Raw genomic sequence first — 17919 nt, 5'->3', positions numbered from 1 at the left:
GTGTAACATGGAACATGAAATTACCGTATTAACGGCATTTACGTGCACTATTACCATAATATCGGTAATAGTATGCAGGCCGCGTTACTTTTTACCGTAACACGGCTAATTGAATTCCCCCCATAGAGCCATTACTTTATACAATTTAGAGATGTACACAATATTAGAAAATTCCCTACATCTCAGGTAAATGTACATATTGATTATTTCAGACTACCTTAATCATTGCCCTTAACTGATGAAAGGAAAGAAAAATTTTAACATAAATGCTGAGCAAGGATACAGTCACCTGTCAGCCTCAGGTTTTCTGTGCTTGATGCTATTATCTGTCTGGCATAAAACATGCAAAAAAGATACCAGCATTCACATATAAATCATATGCACAATGTACATAGTAACATTTTTGAACCAATGGAAAGCCTAACATAAAAGTTTAAAAACTATCTAACTTTGTTATTTTAGTTGAAAATTGACATGGTCACAGTAAATTAGAGCTACATCGTAACATGATTGTCTGTTATGTCCTTTTCTCTTCAGGTCTCCCGAAAGCAGCTGTTATTAGTCAGCTTCAAGCACTGCGAGGTGCTGCCGGTATATGGGCATTTGGCGGTACCCCAGATGACATTGTGTACATCACCCTCCCTCTGTACCACAGTGCTGCTTCTCTCATCGGGATCGGTGGATGTGTTTATCTTGGTATGACTGTATTTTGCACTCAATTATTCTTCTTACATGTTATTTACACATTTTAAATAATGGGTCACAAAGCTCACCGGTTTGATGTTGTGACTTTTGTGCCTTTTGATAAAACCTTTGCAAAGCCTGATTGTGTGTAATTTAAGAATGAGTAACCCTTCATGTAATATGCAAAAGCTGAGTTTATGATACCCTGATGCACATAGACTGATTTTAACATTAGTGATCAGAGAGAAATTTTGGCTTGAAACCAGGGGCGGATTGGGAACTTAAAGTGGCCCTGGAAAAAAATTACTAAGGTGGCCTCATCTGGGCGGGACCAAAGCAGCTGTAGGTGGGGCTAACACAAAAGTAGGAGGGATTTGGAACTACTGGAATTTGGTTGTAGTAACATTTAGGAAACTCTAGATCTGCCAGTTCTTTGTTATACAAATACATGAATGCTTTTGCATTATCTGCAACTGGTTTATGCCTCTGTGCTCCAACTTGTTTAGTTGTCTACGAACACATGCTTCCAATATTCCCTTCATAGAAATATATCTGACTTTGTTTAATAAGATTAACTATTACGAAACATGTTGGCACAATTGTATTTGATCAGTCTGCCAGAGCAGCATATGAGCACCTCACGCACTGTTGTATCTTTCCCTGACGTCATGAGATGCAAACTACCAGTTAAATCTCTCTCTCTATATATTATATATAAATATTTATACTGTGTGTTTTGTTAAAAAAATGCGTTAAAAATAATCCCTATAGTGGCTGGCCCAAGTGCGATCACCACAAAGGTATTTCACCTTCAATCAATCAATCGCTTCAATCATCTGCAAGAAAACACTTCTTTTGTAACAATTGTGTATGAGCCCTAAATGTGCCCAGTGATTGGTGGTGGTTTGAATTAATAACAGTGCAGTGAGGGTTGGCAGACAATGGCATAAGTGAAGGGGAGAGCTATTCCGAGGGTTTGCTGGTGAGTGCAAAGGAAGCAGGATTAATCATATTGTCAGTGCAATGGTGGCTGGAAATATGTTCAACTAAGTGATCTGAGAATAGGAATCCACCCCAGCATTAAAGTAAAGGTCCCATCACCCCATCTTAACTTAATAGGCCCCACTATTGATACCTGTCACGTGGTGCACGTCCCATGTGACATCCGGCATCCACACTGGAGGGAGGGAACCGCTGCCACCACACTACCACCCCCTGCTGGTACCAGGCCCTTAATCGAGCTAACCATAATTTATTTTTAAAAGCACCCTAAAAAAAAAAAACATTCGGCAGCCTCCTGTGGCCAACGGCCTACCGGGAAGATTTCGGTAAATTCCACCCCTGCTTGAAACTGTTGAATTTGTTTATGAATTAGCTGTTATTCACAAAAACTTGACAAATAAATATGCACATACTAGAATTTGGCCAATCCCAATCATTGAAATGTAGATTAGTCCATAAAAACAGACACCCTTATATGGCAATAATATTCTAGACACATCATTCTCCTTTGTTCTGTTAGAGCACAACCCTCTCTTTGGGCCTGAGTCAATAAGGAGAGCAAAGCATAAAAAAGGAGTAACTTTGCACCTGGGCATTGGAGAGTGAGGTAAATTTAAAATGTGTAAAATATCAGATTGATAGTTGTGGTAGGGCATGCCCTGGATCAACTTTAAATTTCAGTGTAAAAATAAAGTTTTAAAGTTAAGCTACATGACAAAACAGCCAGTATTTAAATGATGCGCAAAATAATAAACTAATTAGCACCCCTTGCATTGTAACATGGTTTTGTGCAGCAGAAAACTTTTTTTTTTGCCTTACATTCTTACATGAATCAGGCCCTGGATGTATCCCTTGAACCAATGTGATGAGGCCTATGAGGTATTCACCTATAGTAAGCCGCCTTTCCTTTAGAGTGCAATATGCTTGCTGAAACTTGGATGCCCCCAGGACTTGAACTCAAGTCCTGTGGGCATCCAAGTAAGAAATTATCTAAGGTCCAGACTATAGCAAGGTATATGCGGACTGTAAGCAGAAAGGTGCTTCCGTACAAGGCTGATGGTGAACAAGAGGATAACCACGGACAGGCAAAAAGTCAAGGCAGCGAACAAGGGTATTCCACTAAGACACACCAGAAGGGACTGGGTCGGCGGCTAGTAAGCGTAAACCAGAAAATGTAGCCAAAGGTCAGGACAGGTAGCAGACAGCAGACAAGGGAGAATTCCAGCAGCAATTCACCAGGAATAGTATGCACAGCGTTAGGAGCAGGGCAGCAAGAGAACGCTATCACTGACAGGGAGACTTAGCAATTCCCCCCATTTAAATCCCCAGGAATCATTAAGAGCGCTCCTTAGGAGTGAGCCCATTGAGACATAATTAGATATCGAGTGCTGCTGAGCCTGGAAGCGGAGTCCCAGTTGCTGAGCAGAAGCAGCCATGACTAGGAAGCGGATGGCAGCAGCTCCTTGTAAGCAATCAGCTGCCGATACCCTCCCTAACTTCCACTCTCATAAGTCCCATAAATACCAATATGCCCTTGGGGGTGGAGCAACCTAGATATACAGAACCTTACTGTAGAAATTATATTTTAACCAATGAATAGCTCAATTAATTTGCTGAATGGGTAATTTTAGGGCACATTTATCGTATTTTGAGAAACTCAAACATCTATGAAAATGTTCCTAATTTATTTATAACAGTATTATCAGTGATAATTGTAAGGTTTAAAGAGCAGGTAAACTACATGATACTTTTTATATACAGTATCAGCATTGCCCAGCAATTAAGTGATTATATAGTCCCTATTGCATAGTCCCTATTATTTTTAGATAGTTTCCAGGGTCACTGTGTTGCTGAGGCACGGCACGTAGGTATGTTTACTTACAAAGCGGAACTTGGAGCCTTACAATTCCCATTATGTCATGTTTACCGAACTTGTTTTATTTTTAAATTGAAATATTACTCTTTAAAAAATATTAACTTCAAAGTACAGAGAAAACTGCTAGATTTAACTGCATCTGTCACACGGAAAATGTAATTGTATTGTGCAGGTGGTCAATTTGAAAAATATGTGATGCTGGTGGTATATTTTTATATATGCTATACAGGTGCAACATGTGTATTGAGGAAAAAGTTTTCAGCAAGTCAGTTTTGGATTGATTGCAAAAAATGCAATGTTACAGTGTTTCAGTATATTGGAGAATTGTGTCGCTATTTATGTAAACAACCTGTGGTAAGTATAAAATGCTTTGACAAATTCTATTTTGGTTTTTAACCTGTTTATTACTAAAGGCAAAAAAAAATTATTATTATTGTTATATTGAAACACTGTGGACCTCATTCATTAAGGAACGTAAATACCAATACGTGCCATATTATGCGTTAAATTGCACTGCGCGTCCCCAAAAACTGACTATACGCCAGTGAACACAAGTACATCCTATTCATCTTCGAATGCAAATGACACTTCCGATAGCCTACGATTTCAGTGGAGGGGACTGGGCACATAGTCCATGTACAATAAGGGTGTGCCAAGGTCATGCAACAACATCCGATTGAAGCTTTGGACATCTCTATTGTATTTGTATTTTTTCAGTTATATTGCTTGCACCAGCTACTGTGCAGGTGTAAATGCTGAGTGATAGTGATGACAGTCACTTATGCATTCTCGAAAATGTGTTTGCAACCAAGAGCAACTTTAAAAATGCATTTAATGTATAGTAGACATTAATAACATCCTGATGAATGTATTTCATGCAAAAATGTTTTAATGTTTTTTTAATTGATGACTTTTATTATTAACAGGTGACAATACTTTTTTATTATATGCATTCTGCTGGGACTTTATATTGCACCTATGTATTGTACGTACTCTGCACGCAGTGCACTGTGTGTCTGTCTCAATACAGCAGGTGCCATGTATGCAGAGCGTACTTACACCCCTGTAGTCAAAAAATAAGTTTCTTCAGATCCGCTTCTATTTGAATACAAACGTGTGTATGTCTGAATTACGTGCGTTTTTTAAAAAAATGCACACTATGTTCATTTTGCGTGCCTTGATGAATCAGGCCCTGTATGTCTGAATTTGAAACTGATACAGAAGTAATATACACTGACCTAAACCACTTATTTAATCTCAGCCTTTGTTGACTTAGAGGTACCATGACAATCTCTCTCACAGTGAATGTCACTGTGTGTGCTGAGTGAATAGACAGTTCTGTGATTATGTAAATGTTCCATTCTGTAAACAATGTGCGGTCTCCAACAGTGCGATACATCCATTGTCAGATTTGGATACACACATAGAACCTTTGGACCACTTCAGGGAATACTGTTATTGTGGTTGTAGGATGGTTGCAATCACAATCCAATAGTGGTCATCTTCTGATTTATTACGATTGGACCATTATCGGGCATTTTGCCTGTTGGGGACGCTTACTTCAGAGTTATGCGGGATGCTCACTTAATCCACTGTGTTATTCTATATATCTGATGCTAACACAGGTAGAGTCATCATTGTTTGCAGTGCCAGGGTTCTCCGTCTGTGTACAGGGAAATATTACTCCTTCATGCAATAATGGGTCCCTTTTTTGTGTAGAATACAATTAGAAATGAAAGAGAACTCCTCCAATATCACATTCTGTGGGTTTTGGTTATTGAAGTGAATGAAAACTCAGCTTCATTAACAGACAAAAATGTGAATTGTCCTTTTGAACATATATGTTTAATACTCAGTTTATTACATTGAATGTTAAGGATTTTGATTCCAAATAGGCTACTCTAGTTTCTTCCAAATAGGTAGGTGTTTGTGTCATTTCTGCCAGCTGCTGAAGCTTGAAAGCCCCTTTGTTGTGCATTGTACGTAATATACAATCCTCCAGTGTATCAAGTGCAGGAATGTTGTTAACTCCCGCCCAGTGAACTGTGTCTCTCCCTTTACATGTTCTGGCTGCTGTTTCAACTGGACAATTCACTACAGGCATACTCAAATTTACAAAAGTTGAGTTTGTTTATTGCAATGTGCTTTTGCTTTAGCATTTGCAGATCTAAAGTAATATTGTAACAGTAACATTATTCTAGAAATAAATCTTAATCACTAATATTTTTTGAAATATATGAGAGTAAGGGCCTTTACCCACAGGCAACAAAATACATGCTTTTACTAGATTTGTTTTAATGATAGTTAAACCATGTAAATGGGTATTGTAATGGAACCAATTGGATTTAATGACCTCAACCTTAGCAAGTTTTATCTCTCCTTATTACCTCTAAGTTTGTACTTCGTAAACATGTCAAACAAAATGCAGTGCCAAGTATTAACAAGAAAGAACATGTGGAGAACACAAAGCCATGAAACATCAGTTTGGAATTCGAAATCTCAATTTTAGGTTTGTTTGCAAACTCCAATAGGAGAACACCAAGGGAAGGCAAACCAAAAAACCCCATAAAAATACCAAAACTAGAGTCACATGCAAACAATACAAGGAAAAATAAAAGGTTATATTCACATGCAGACAAACAAAATCCAGGAAATAGCAGTGAATGAAAGAAAATAAGTTCAGAGTCGCAGTCGCAAGCTCAGGTGTCCAGGGGGCAGCAGTGGTGTGACAAGTAGACATGACGCTGGGATACAGAACCTGCTCATTTGGATCTCCTGGTGTGAACCAATCTACTGCTGTTCCTATGTTTCACAAATTTTCTCCATTTGGATCTCCTGGTTCTGACATCTGCTACCTTGAATACTCTTTTGAATATCCATAGGCGCTTTCTTTATTTGAATTCTTTTGAGAAAGTTTACTAGTACTTTTTAAAGGCAATAAAACAGTACAAAACTAATAGTTACCCATGGCACTGGATAAGAGAAACAGTGTATCTGATTCACAGTTAATGATCCCAGTTGATTAACAAAGCTGTACTGGAGAGCCATTGCGCTCTAAACAAATGGTACAAATATCAACAACAATGTACAGCACTGAATAATCAACCAGGAACAAACCACACTGAAAGTAGTAAATTCATGTTACTCTGATGAAATTGATGAAACGCGTTAAAACAGATTGATTTGCACAGACCTGCGCGATGCTTATTATATTGGATATGTAGCTACATAGCTATTTATGGCTCATAAATTTCTCCGATATTTTCAAACCTATTTAGTGGGACTTAGAACCTGTTGACAAATGTGATTGAGAACACACTATTTTGATTAGTACATGGCCGTAAATTGCTACTGAGAATTGATACATTTTGAGTCTATTTTGTTTTTTCAGATTTCTGCGTGTTGTTGCACAATCTGTTAAAGGTGTTAATACTTTTAAATATTATCTCTTGTCCACGGATGTATTTTTTTATTGTTTGACATAGAGTGTTTCAGCGCTGTAAATTGTTTATGAAAACAATAGTAACTCTTCGGTATACTTACAGTAAATACCTAGTGAGTGCTAAAACAAGAAAGTAGCAAAGATAAGCCTAATCTTGCTAAATCTGCTACCATTGCAGATAATTTCTGCTTAAATCCCCAGGTATTTCATTTACTGCCATCTATCAGTCAGCTGAAGGCCTCGGATCTAGAATATCTGCCAGAAAAGTGATTTTGTGCCTCTGGGGCCTTCCCTAAATCTGCGGCCTACTAAATCTGCTGCATACTTACCTTGTATCCTGACGTCCTTTGAATTTGGATTGTTTACAGCCTCTCAAGCAGACTACTTTTACAAAGGTCTTTCCCACAAATTCATTCTCTCAGTTCCATGATAGAGTGCAACCTGAAGCCTCCCCGACTCAATCGGTTCAGACCCTGCAAGCCCTATCATCTGACTCACACAATGCAGACCTGACAATATACACACCTGCCGGCCATCCTGTCCTCCTACACCGTCCTTTCTATCCAACTGCTGCTTTGACCCCGGTACCTACACCCTCTCACGTGAATTCCCACGTTCGTCCTGGGCATCCTTTCACCTCTTTGAGATCAGCTTTGTGGCTCTTTCATTATCTGGCTCTTGTCCTGCCAGCTCCTCACGAGACACAAGGAATTCCACTTGACCTAAGTGGCTTGGCTAAGCCTACATCTTTAGGTGAGCTCTTAAATCTATACTACCAGATTCCTGAGACCCAGCACACTCTTAATGGGTAGACCCATTCTTGGCTGTTCCTTCTCACTACACACTACACCCAAAGAGAGAATTCCTTCATAAAGCCAAACCAAACCTGGTCTCCAGCCGGATGCCACCACGGACAGACTTATCCGCGCCTAAAGCCTGTCAGATCCTTTTCAGTCCGCCCTCCTTCTACTTTGGCCACAATCCATAGACACACACTTCCTGCCCAACCATCATCTCTTTAGTGAACCCTCCTGCAACTCTTGAGCCACATCTGCTGATTGCTTTACTTGTTCCAGTGATCCTCTCACTGCCACCATTCAGACCCAAAGACTGCTTTTTTTACTGGTACCCTCTGTCTATGTTGATTCGCCTGAATCTGGACCACTATCCCACTTTGTACTACTTTGGCTCACAAACACACACATACAGTTTAAGATCTCATCTACCTTAACACATTGACATCTGCCTTCGCTGCCCACTCGGTACAATGTGTCTTTCCAAAGCTTCTCTCTCCTTCTTAACCCCTGCCAGCCACCAACCTACCTTACCTCTGTCCATCTTCTTCCTCTTCTTCCCAGCCCTTTTTCAACATCTCTTCCTGCAACTTAGACTATTTAACCTCAACCTCCTCTGCTACTAGCATGCACCTAATGCCCAATTGCTCTTATTGTATCTCATTATCCCCTTCCCTCTAGAAAGTATCTTCTCATGGGCAGGGTCCTCTACCCTATGTATTATATTCGTCCACACTCCATGTACCTCGTATACCCCTGTCATGTCTTATGCTAAATTTTTCATTTATGCTTTGTTATGTTTAATTGCATCCATGCATCTGTTTTTCTGTCGACATACCTGTTATTCTGCTTACTGTTGTGATATATGTCATATCTGTATGATAATATCAGGCGCTACGGAATCTGTGACACCATACAAATAAAGGATAAAAAAACATACATATCTACTGCATTTTATTTGCTGTTTTTTTCCTGTAAAAATGACTTCTCCAAGCTGCTGCTAGTCAGGTACTGTGTAATTGTCATGCAGAGGGATGTAATATCCTCCACTCTATAAACATATTATTTGTTATACTTATTCAGAGAGAAGGTGAAAAGGATCACAAGGTCCGCATGGCTGTTGGAAATGGCGTTCGCAGTGATGTGTGGAGAGAATTCATCACAAGATTTGGTGATATAAAGATGTGTGAGCTGTATGGTGCAACTGAAGGAAATATTTGTTTCATGAACCACACTGGAAAAATTGGATCTGTTGGCCGCAGCAATTTCTTTTATAAGGTAATATACTATATTTTCATTGGAATTTATTTTAAATAATGTGGTTTGTAACCTTTGGTAGCTAATGTTCTCGTGAGTAAGATGTTGTTTCCTCATTTTGGAGTCGGACGCAAAGTCCGTTTAAGAAGTGTAGGAGTGGGAGTGTTCCGCAGCTTGGTAGGGTATTACGAGTGGCATGCAACCCCAGTTGTTTCCCACTCGTAATACCCTACCGAGCTGCGAGCAGTTCTTGCGCCACCTAATTCCTGCCGCACAGTTTTAGCCCTTTTTTGACGTGTGTTGCGTCTGCGCCTCACTGCGTCTAGGATTTACTTACAGGGTCACTCACGCGTTCCGCTCCTTACTCTCTCGTAGTGAGCCGTAAGCTGTCGCAAGTGTTAATTGCGTCCAAGACGCAGGCAGATATGGTGCTTGCTGCACATGCGTGATAGTGTTTTTTTGTTGGAATGCGCCTAAAACGGACTTTGCGTCCGACTCTAAATGAGCTCCTTTAAACTATCTATATATGCATATATTTTGGTATTTTTGTTTTTGATTTTAGTATTTTCATAAATGGAAAATTATTCAAAATTCAGTCTCTGATACCTCATTCTTATCTTTATATACCACCAAGGAAGTTATATATCAATAAAATATGATTAATTCAATAGACAAAATATATGGATACACAGCCAGCAATCAGCAACTTTTTGTATGATGGTCCTGAAAACCAAATTGGGGTTGACTTGTGGGATCGGTTAAGAGGGAAGGTTAAGAAAGCATGTACGTGTCTGTCTGGGATTTGGTATTACATGTCTCAATTTTTAAATGTATATACAGGACAGCAAAAGTCAAACAACAAGGGGGGGGGGAATTCAATGCGGTCCACACACTATTATCTTTAGTACGATCATTTTAACACAGATTTTTGCTCGTGGCTCACAGAGCTTTGAGCAAGAATCAGCATTGAAATTACCGTACAGGTGCTTCAGCTTACCCACACACTCCAACAACATACTACTGGACGACCTCTTTGATTGGTCCACGGGAGGAGACTTGTTACAACCTAAAGCAGGGTTGTTGGTGATCTTCATGGAAAAGCCAGTTCATGATCAAGTTTGGAGTATGGGGATAGTGGTGAAAGTGATTTCCGCAGTAGTGAGAAGAGGTGGACGTCCATGGATCAGCGGTGTCCCTATATTTTGGCGACTGATCGATTACCCTCTAGCATTTGAACTATATGAGGCCAGAACTGGAAGAGTCCTGAAGTCGTTAAGAGCTTTGTAAATTAATGAACTTTTATATTGGCCCTATAGTGTACTTTTAGGCGCTTGTCAGTTCCTCTTTTGTTTTATGTTTTTGTTATTATTTTTTATGTTTGTTGTTTTTGGTTTTTTCCGAGTCTAAATAAAGCTCTACCGTCTAAGTCCTGCAAATATGTACAAAGATAAATATAAAAGCAGAACATAAAAAACAAAATACTTTTTGTAATCCACCAATTAATTTTTTCAGTACCTAACAACTTTATGTTTGAAAAATAAAATATATTCGACTGGTTGATAAATGTTGGCCTTTGTTTTGTTTTCAAAGAATGAGCTGTCCTTCAAAAACTACAGATGATGTAATGATGAATATGTGTTTTATAGAATGTTTGTTTAGAGAAATGCTGTTTAAATAAATATATATTTTATTATAAGTTTTGTTTATAAGTTAAAGATTTGAGGTGTAATAGTGACAATGCATGATCTATTTTGTTCCCAGCTTCTGTTTCCCTTTGAAATGATAAAATATGACATTGAAAAAGATGAACCAGTAAAAAACAAAGAAGGCTGGAGTGAAAGAGTCAAAAAAGGTAAACAGTACTAATTCACTAAATATTTTTTATGCTCTTGAAACATATATACTATTATATGTTCTATCACACTTTTTGTTTGAGTCTATACCAAGATAACTCAAACTCAATAACGGCAGCTCTTACAATTGTGTGCTTAAGTGAGGAGTCCCTAAAATTGTATATGGAATAACCAGATGACCCCCACCTCCCCCTCCCAGTTCAAAAACCCAGTGTTTTATAAAAAGGTATAATAAACATCCAAAAAAAGGCAATGCATAAAAAGAGGAATAATACGGGTTAAAATAAATTCTTGGCTGCTCACCCTTAAAAGTATCATAAGGGCAATGACATGTAACATAGTAATTCCACATTAATGCAATAATATAATAATGCAAGTAAAAAATAATAAACAAATTTCAAACCTTGATTGTTGTATGCAATTTCAATATGATAAGTATATGATAAATTCAAATGTGTCAGAATATATTATAGACAAAAGTAAAGTCTCCTTAATTCTTTGGTTAGGTATTTTTTAAAATAAAACTTAAACATAGAATCCATAGCTATAGATTTAGGGAACCTGAATTCCTTGGCTTTCAATGTAATCCTTAAATACATTTAAACATTTATCCTGCATAGATCTGCATATATCTGGTGTATTTTCAAGTGTTTGAGGTATGTGACATATATAGTGTGTGTGCAGAAAGCAAAAAAATATTCATATATTTCCACCATAGGTGAAACTGGGCTTCTCATATCCAAGGTAAATCATGCCAACCCTTTCTTTGGTTACGCTGGAAATAAAAAGCACACAACAAAAAAATTATTGTGTGATGTGTTCAAGAAAGGAGATGTTTATTTCAATACGGGCGATCTGATGGTCCAGGATCATGATGATTTTCTTTACTTTCGTGACAGAATCGGAGATACTTTTAGGTCAGTAAGAACAACATTTATTGATATATTAATTATTCACTGACATTACAGTCACAGATTAAGTGGAATATATATATAAAGCTATCAAAAGTTTTGTCTGAAGTGTTTCCTACCCAATTACATTTATTTACCATCTTACTTATTTATAATACTAATCATATTTCTAATACTTTGAACTTGTACACTGTCCATGTAATTGTCATGCTTTGAAGCAATTTTCTTTTTTGCATAACAAGATAATGCAACAGATCACTGCTCTTTATAATTGTGCAAATATGTGTCCAAAAATATACACTTTCTCAGACATTTAATTAAAATGTACATTATTTTTCTTATGTTACGCCATACTTCACTTTTACAAAATAGATCTTTACTGTCTTGCATGTAGACTCTTTAATGTAAATGGCAAAGTCACCCATAAAAAGCATATTATTTCAAAGGTTTCTTAATATGTCCTCAAGTGTGCTGTAGCAGTCTTTTGCCTCGGGAAGACCTAGGGCTAGATTTACTAAGCTGCGGGTTTGAAAAAGTGAGGATGTTGCCAATAGCAACCACTCAGATTCTAGCTGTCATTTTGTAGAAAGCACTAAATAAATGAAAGCTAGAATCTGATTGGTTGCTATAGGCAACATCCCCACTTTTTCAAACCCGTTGCTTAGTAAATCTAACCCCTAGTGGTAATGTAAACTTTTTGTATTATGCTCATGTACATAGTACATGTACCAGAAGTGTAATTATGTGTTTGGGAGTCCATTGGTTCTAAAGGTCATGACTCTACCCTGAATCTGCGCAGGGTCAGGCCATAAACACTGGAGCCCATTTGGACTTTTGGTTCCTCTGTGAGACATTCATAGTTGTAAGTAGATGCGCATCACTGGGTCCCAACAAAATAAAATTGGCAGTGGGGCCTGGTGATTGCTAGTTACGCCCCTGGCATACTCTATATCTTTCAAGATTTTTTAACTACTTAATATTGATATATTTCTATTTGAAGGACTGTAGGTTATTGCCCTTTCACTATATTGTTGAGAAACAGAAGATGTTGTAAAAATAACTATATAGATGCATGTAAACTTTTACACAGTCTTTTCCATAGCAATATTTTCCATGGTGCAATATTTTAACATACAATAAAGCATATAGATAACATTTCCTCTACTGAACTAAAGAGGAACTTTGAAGAGCAGCTGGCTGTGAAAGGAAATTTAGCACTGGCTGTGAAAGGAATATTAAGCACATAGAACATTGTGCAACTTGGCATAGGCCAGAACATAAGCAAGAGGCAAACAGACTGTAGGTTATGATGACCTTGGACAGTATAAAGCGGAACTCAGATCAAACATACATAACATTTACTTTTGATTGATTATTTCATTTACCAAACTACCACACCTGTCTGTATGTGTGTATATATATATATATATATATATATATATACATATACATATATATATATATATATACACACACATACACCAAGTATATGTATATATATATATATATATATATATATATATATATATATATATATATATAATTTTAAAAGTTTGCATAAACAACATGATAATAATAATTATTATTATTACTATTTTGGGACAAAAGCACTCTTATTGGGACAAAAGCACTCCTATTTAAGTGATGTCACCAAGTTTTAGGCAAGGAAGCTATCTTAAAAGTAGTGAAATGTGATGTAATGAGAATTGTCCACCTTCAAACCTATCATCAGGCAACAAATTTTATTTGAAAGAATCTGTTTTCCATATATTTTAGATAAGTCAGTTTGTTATCACTATTTTATTCAATAAGCATTGTGAATTTTTGTCCCATTTAATAATGTTCTCTGTGTTCTTAAATAATTCAAATGGACTTTGTAGCGCTACAATTATGCAGGGAAATGTTTGGTTTACAGTGTCAGGGATAGTCGCCTCTATCGAGTCCCTGCTTCCACTCCTCTCCACCAACTGCCACCAGCTATGTATAAGGTCCGTAGCATAGCTATGAATTAATTACCCAACTGCTCACACTCTGCGCTCTGATAGCTAAAAGAGCTAACACTTCCCACACTGGTATTTAAAGGGTTAACACAGCCAAGCAATCAAACTCTTCTAAACAGGCAGTGAATTCGTTTAGAGCAATAAGGACAGTGCTGATTACATTTAAAGATTTAATATACAAAAAGTACAATGCTTACAGGTAATAAAAACAAACAATTAATAAAAGTTGACAAAATATACGGCAAACAGGTAAAAAAGAATGAGAAAATTCTTACATATGAGTTGTATAATCTGCGTCAAGGTAAAATGGTTTGGCAGATGGACAGATAATCATTGTTGACTGATTTCCCAAAAGTCTAACAATATCTTTTAAGTGGTTTCATAATTTTAAAGACACTTTTTCCACCTATGACACAGTTTTACAATCACTATTTACATATCTAAAAAAACTAACAAAAAAAACACAATAAGGAGCGCCAGTCACCTTGGTTATATCAAATAAAATAAAAAATTAAACAGACATGGCAGAATACAGTCAAATTCCTGATAATCATAAAAACATTTATTTAACATAAAATCATTAAAATCAATTATGTATATAACTGTAATAACTATATCATTATTATCTACAAACTTATTTAACATTCATATCACATATAAACTATGTACACAAATGTATATGATGGGGTTGTCCAAGAAGGTAAGAACAATAATTACCAGATTATGAAATCTAATGTAAAAATCACATATATATTTTATATATACATTATACATACTAATATCAAGTATGTATCTGGACATTGTTAATAAGTCAAGTAGTACCTGGAGGGGTGGAGTGGCCAACTTGCCACCCTCTCTAACTAAATCACTCGTTATGTGAAGTGTCCAAACTGTAATTATAACTCCTTAAAACAAGCCAATAGTTGGAAATAGAATGACATATATTACTTGCCAGGGCCAATCACGGTCACCTGTGTATTGCTGCACATTAGGACGCTGATGGTTTATGAAGATTTCCTCGGCACATTCTGTACACAGCTAACTTCAGGACTGAGCATCCCTCCATGCAAAAAGGTAGCCGGATAAAATAGATGACTCTCACACCAGTTCTCCCATTTAACATGTCGTTCCAAATGCAGTAATCAGTTAGATAGGTAAAGACTGTGTAATCACTTCTCTGTATGTGAGTATATCACTCCATGAAAATATCCACATCAATCAAGGGTTAAATATAAAAGACAATCTCAGTCTGCATTTCCTCACATTCATATATCAGTAGTACGCCGCAACTGACGCGTTTCGTCATACCTCTGTGACTTTATCTCTGTTTAATACCCAATTCTAAAATGTAACATCATTTTCCTGGGGATTGTCACACAGACCCAACTTTATTATTAAGAAATCCAGTACAAATTTACCAATTTATAGATACCAAACCTATATAGGTCCAGGTAATTTGTTAAACTGATACTCATTTCCTTCCCTGCATGACAGACAGCTTTATTTAACATATGGGCTGCCCTTCATCATACTATTTATGAATATGTGGTTGATCACTAATGATATTGATTCTAAGTAGAATTTTGAAAACATAATTATATTTGCCTCTATAAAATATAGCAAGCCATCATGTGGTCTCCTGCTAGGAGTGGCTCCCTAGGGTCTCTCTAGGTGTCAAAACACTCTCCTATGCCAGGTTGAAGCTCACCCCAGGGGACCTTTTGAAGCTGCTCAGCTTACCCGAAAGGTGACACTGTTATCTTCTAACACAGTGGTGTGCAGAGCCACAGAATAAACACAGGTGCTGGCCTCACAGTTTACACCTTACCTTACAGAGAAGCTCAAATTATGAATGGATTCATTTGATATACACTATTTGCATCACAATTATGATTATGCTTTATTCCCCACAATTATGTTATTTGTTAATCCTAATAACTGTAATTCCTCCCTGTTCACTACATACAGTAGCTGATTAAATTAGGTAGTTTGGGATATGCCAAGGAGTAACTGAAGACTTCCTAAGAATGTAAGCTCTTGAACTAAATCTACTGGTGTTTATACTTAGTATTTGGGAGTTTGTGTGACATGTATGTTTGGAGGATTTTTGTTCATTTTAGATTAACCGTTTCATACCGACATGTTACACACCCAGTTGGGTCTTGTTATGACACCAGACATTATATTAAAAGGCTTGGACTGCATAACCTGCAGAAATTAATGTAACTGTCCAGGACAGACTTAAGCAGTGAGCTTTCCTGGACAAAGAGGGCATCATTTTGGATGCAGCATCACATGAACCTCTAGCAATCAATAATGTGAAGCACTGTTCAGCAAGTAATGTCCACTGTTTCAGTCTCCAAATACTTAAACATACATGTTCAACAGCCCAAAGATTTTTTTGCTTGATTACATACTTGATTTGCGAGCTATTCGGTAGATGAACTAGTGCACCATGATTTTGTAATATATTTAATATACTTTTATATGGTAAAAGAGCAAGTCATTAATTATGCAATATTAATTTTTATATTGTATTTTATGATACTTCCATATGACACTATTATATGATATGAGATCATAAAATACTTTTACAGCACAGGGTCAAAACCTGGTACTAAACAAACGTTGCCTGAAGCATACATGATCTAGGATCATATTTTTCTAATGCAAAGATTGATAGTGTTCCAAGCTTATTATTTGAAGAGTATTCATATAAAAGTGTGCTTAACACAGTGTAAATTAATACAATGTTGCAGGTTTAAACTTTATATTTTGATTATGCAATGATTTATTACTTTTTTAAGTATAACTTGATTACTTATACAGTAAGCACCAGGCAGATCCTTGTCCATAATACTCCAAAGATAAAATACTAAACTGCCGGTGGATAAGATGCATACTGTGTACATTAAACGTTACAAACTAATCACAGTGTCCTAAAAGTTTTAATTATACCACTTCTTCTCTTTGTAGGTGGAAAGGAGAAAATGTTGCTACCACTGAAGTCTCTGATATAATTGGAATGCTGGACTTTATACAGGAAGCTAATGTCTATGGAGTGAGTGTTCCAGGTGAGAGAGGGTTCTAGTGAATAATAAAAATAAAATATATCATAGTGTTGTAGTGGAAGGTGCAGATTGTTCCTGGCACATGAGACAAATCCTGGGTGCCAGGTCCTAAATCCTATCTCACCATGTTGTCTAACTGGCGGAGAAGGTTTAGTGTACTGGATCTCTAATGAGCTCTATGCTCTGACAGTAGACACTGAAATCTAAGGCGCCAAAATGTAATGCGCACAATCAAGCATTCTGGAGTGGCAAATTTAAAGTTGCTCAGAGGGGAACTGATCACCGTTTCTCTCTGTTCAAGCGGACTCAGACTCCAATGTGACATATAAGTACATTTTAGCATTGGGTATCAAACAGAGGGGAAGTTATGTATGATCATCCCCATTCTGAGTAAATGCAGAGGACGCTGGGTACGACTTACTTATAGGGATGGGGTTAAAGGGAGCATTGATGATGATGAACAATGGTGTGATTAATAATGATGCAGACCGGAGGGCATATTGATGACTTAGAGTTGGGGAGTTAATGAGGATGAAGGGAGTGACTGTATGTATGATTATTATGATGATTATAATAATAAAAAGAGATGATGGGGGCAGGGTGATGATGATGAGGGGCCCAGGATGGTGATAGTGATGAAGGAGACATGTGGAGATGAGGATGGAAAAGATGATTGAACAGGCAGTGATGATGCTGAGGAGGGGGTATATGGGTTTGAGACGTGAGAGGGTGCTTAGATAATGGACTTGAGTGGGGGAAACAGAAGTGAGATGAAGAGGATTGAGGTGGGGATAATAAAGGAGGATTATGATGTGAAGTCTTTTAAATCTGTTTTTTTAACTTATCAGGAAATAACAATGATAAAATCCTATGTAATGAATAGCACATGACAGATATTACTTTGTTATTATTCCCTTACTGTTTCCATATTAGTATGTACGGTTATATGAGCAAGTTAAGGAAGTGCAACTATTTATTTGATCATCAAGAGTGCTACAACTTCTATATAAAAGCAGAATCTGTGGCAGT

At 37.2% G+C, this 17919-nt stretch overlaps 1 protein-coding gene across 1 annotated transcript in view; it reads left to right on the top strand.

Annotated features, from left to right (window-relative positions):
• SLC27A6 (solute carrier family 27 member 6) overlaps positions 1-17919 on the top strand; it is a 32340-nt gene that overhangs the window by 6263 nt on the left and 8158 nt on the right. The window contains exons 3-8 of the mRNA XM_075178790.1: positions 538-696; positions 3792-3916; positions 8882-9076; positions 10817-10907; positions 11627-11825; positions 16796-16893. Of these exons, the coding sequence (XP_075034891.1) occupies positions 538-696; positions 3792-3916; positions 8882-9076; positions 10817-10907; positions 11627-11825; positions 16796-16893 (867 nt within the window). The remainder of the gene's footprint in view (positions 1-537; positions 697-3791; positions 3917-8881; positions 9077-10816; positions 10908-11626; positions 11826-16795; positions 16894-17919) is intronic.

This window comes from Mixophyes fleayi, chromosome 1 (assembly GCF_038048845.1).
Source record: "Mixophyes fleayi isolate aMixFle1 chromosome 1, aMixFle1.hap1, whole genome shotgun sequence".
NCBI lineage: Eukaryota > Metazoa > Chordata > Amphibia > Anura > Limnodynastidae > Mixophyes > Mixophyes fleayi.
The sequence above is the reverse complement of the archived record's forward strand: the minus strand, read 5'-3'. Positions and strand labels throughout refer to the sequence as shown.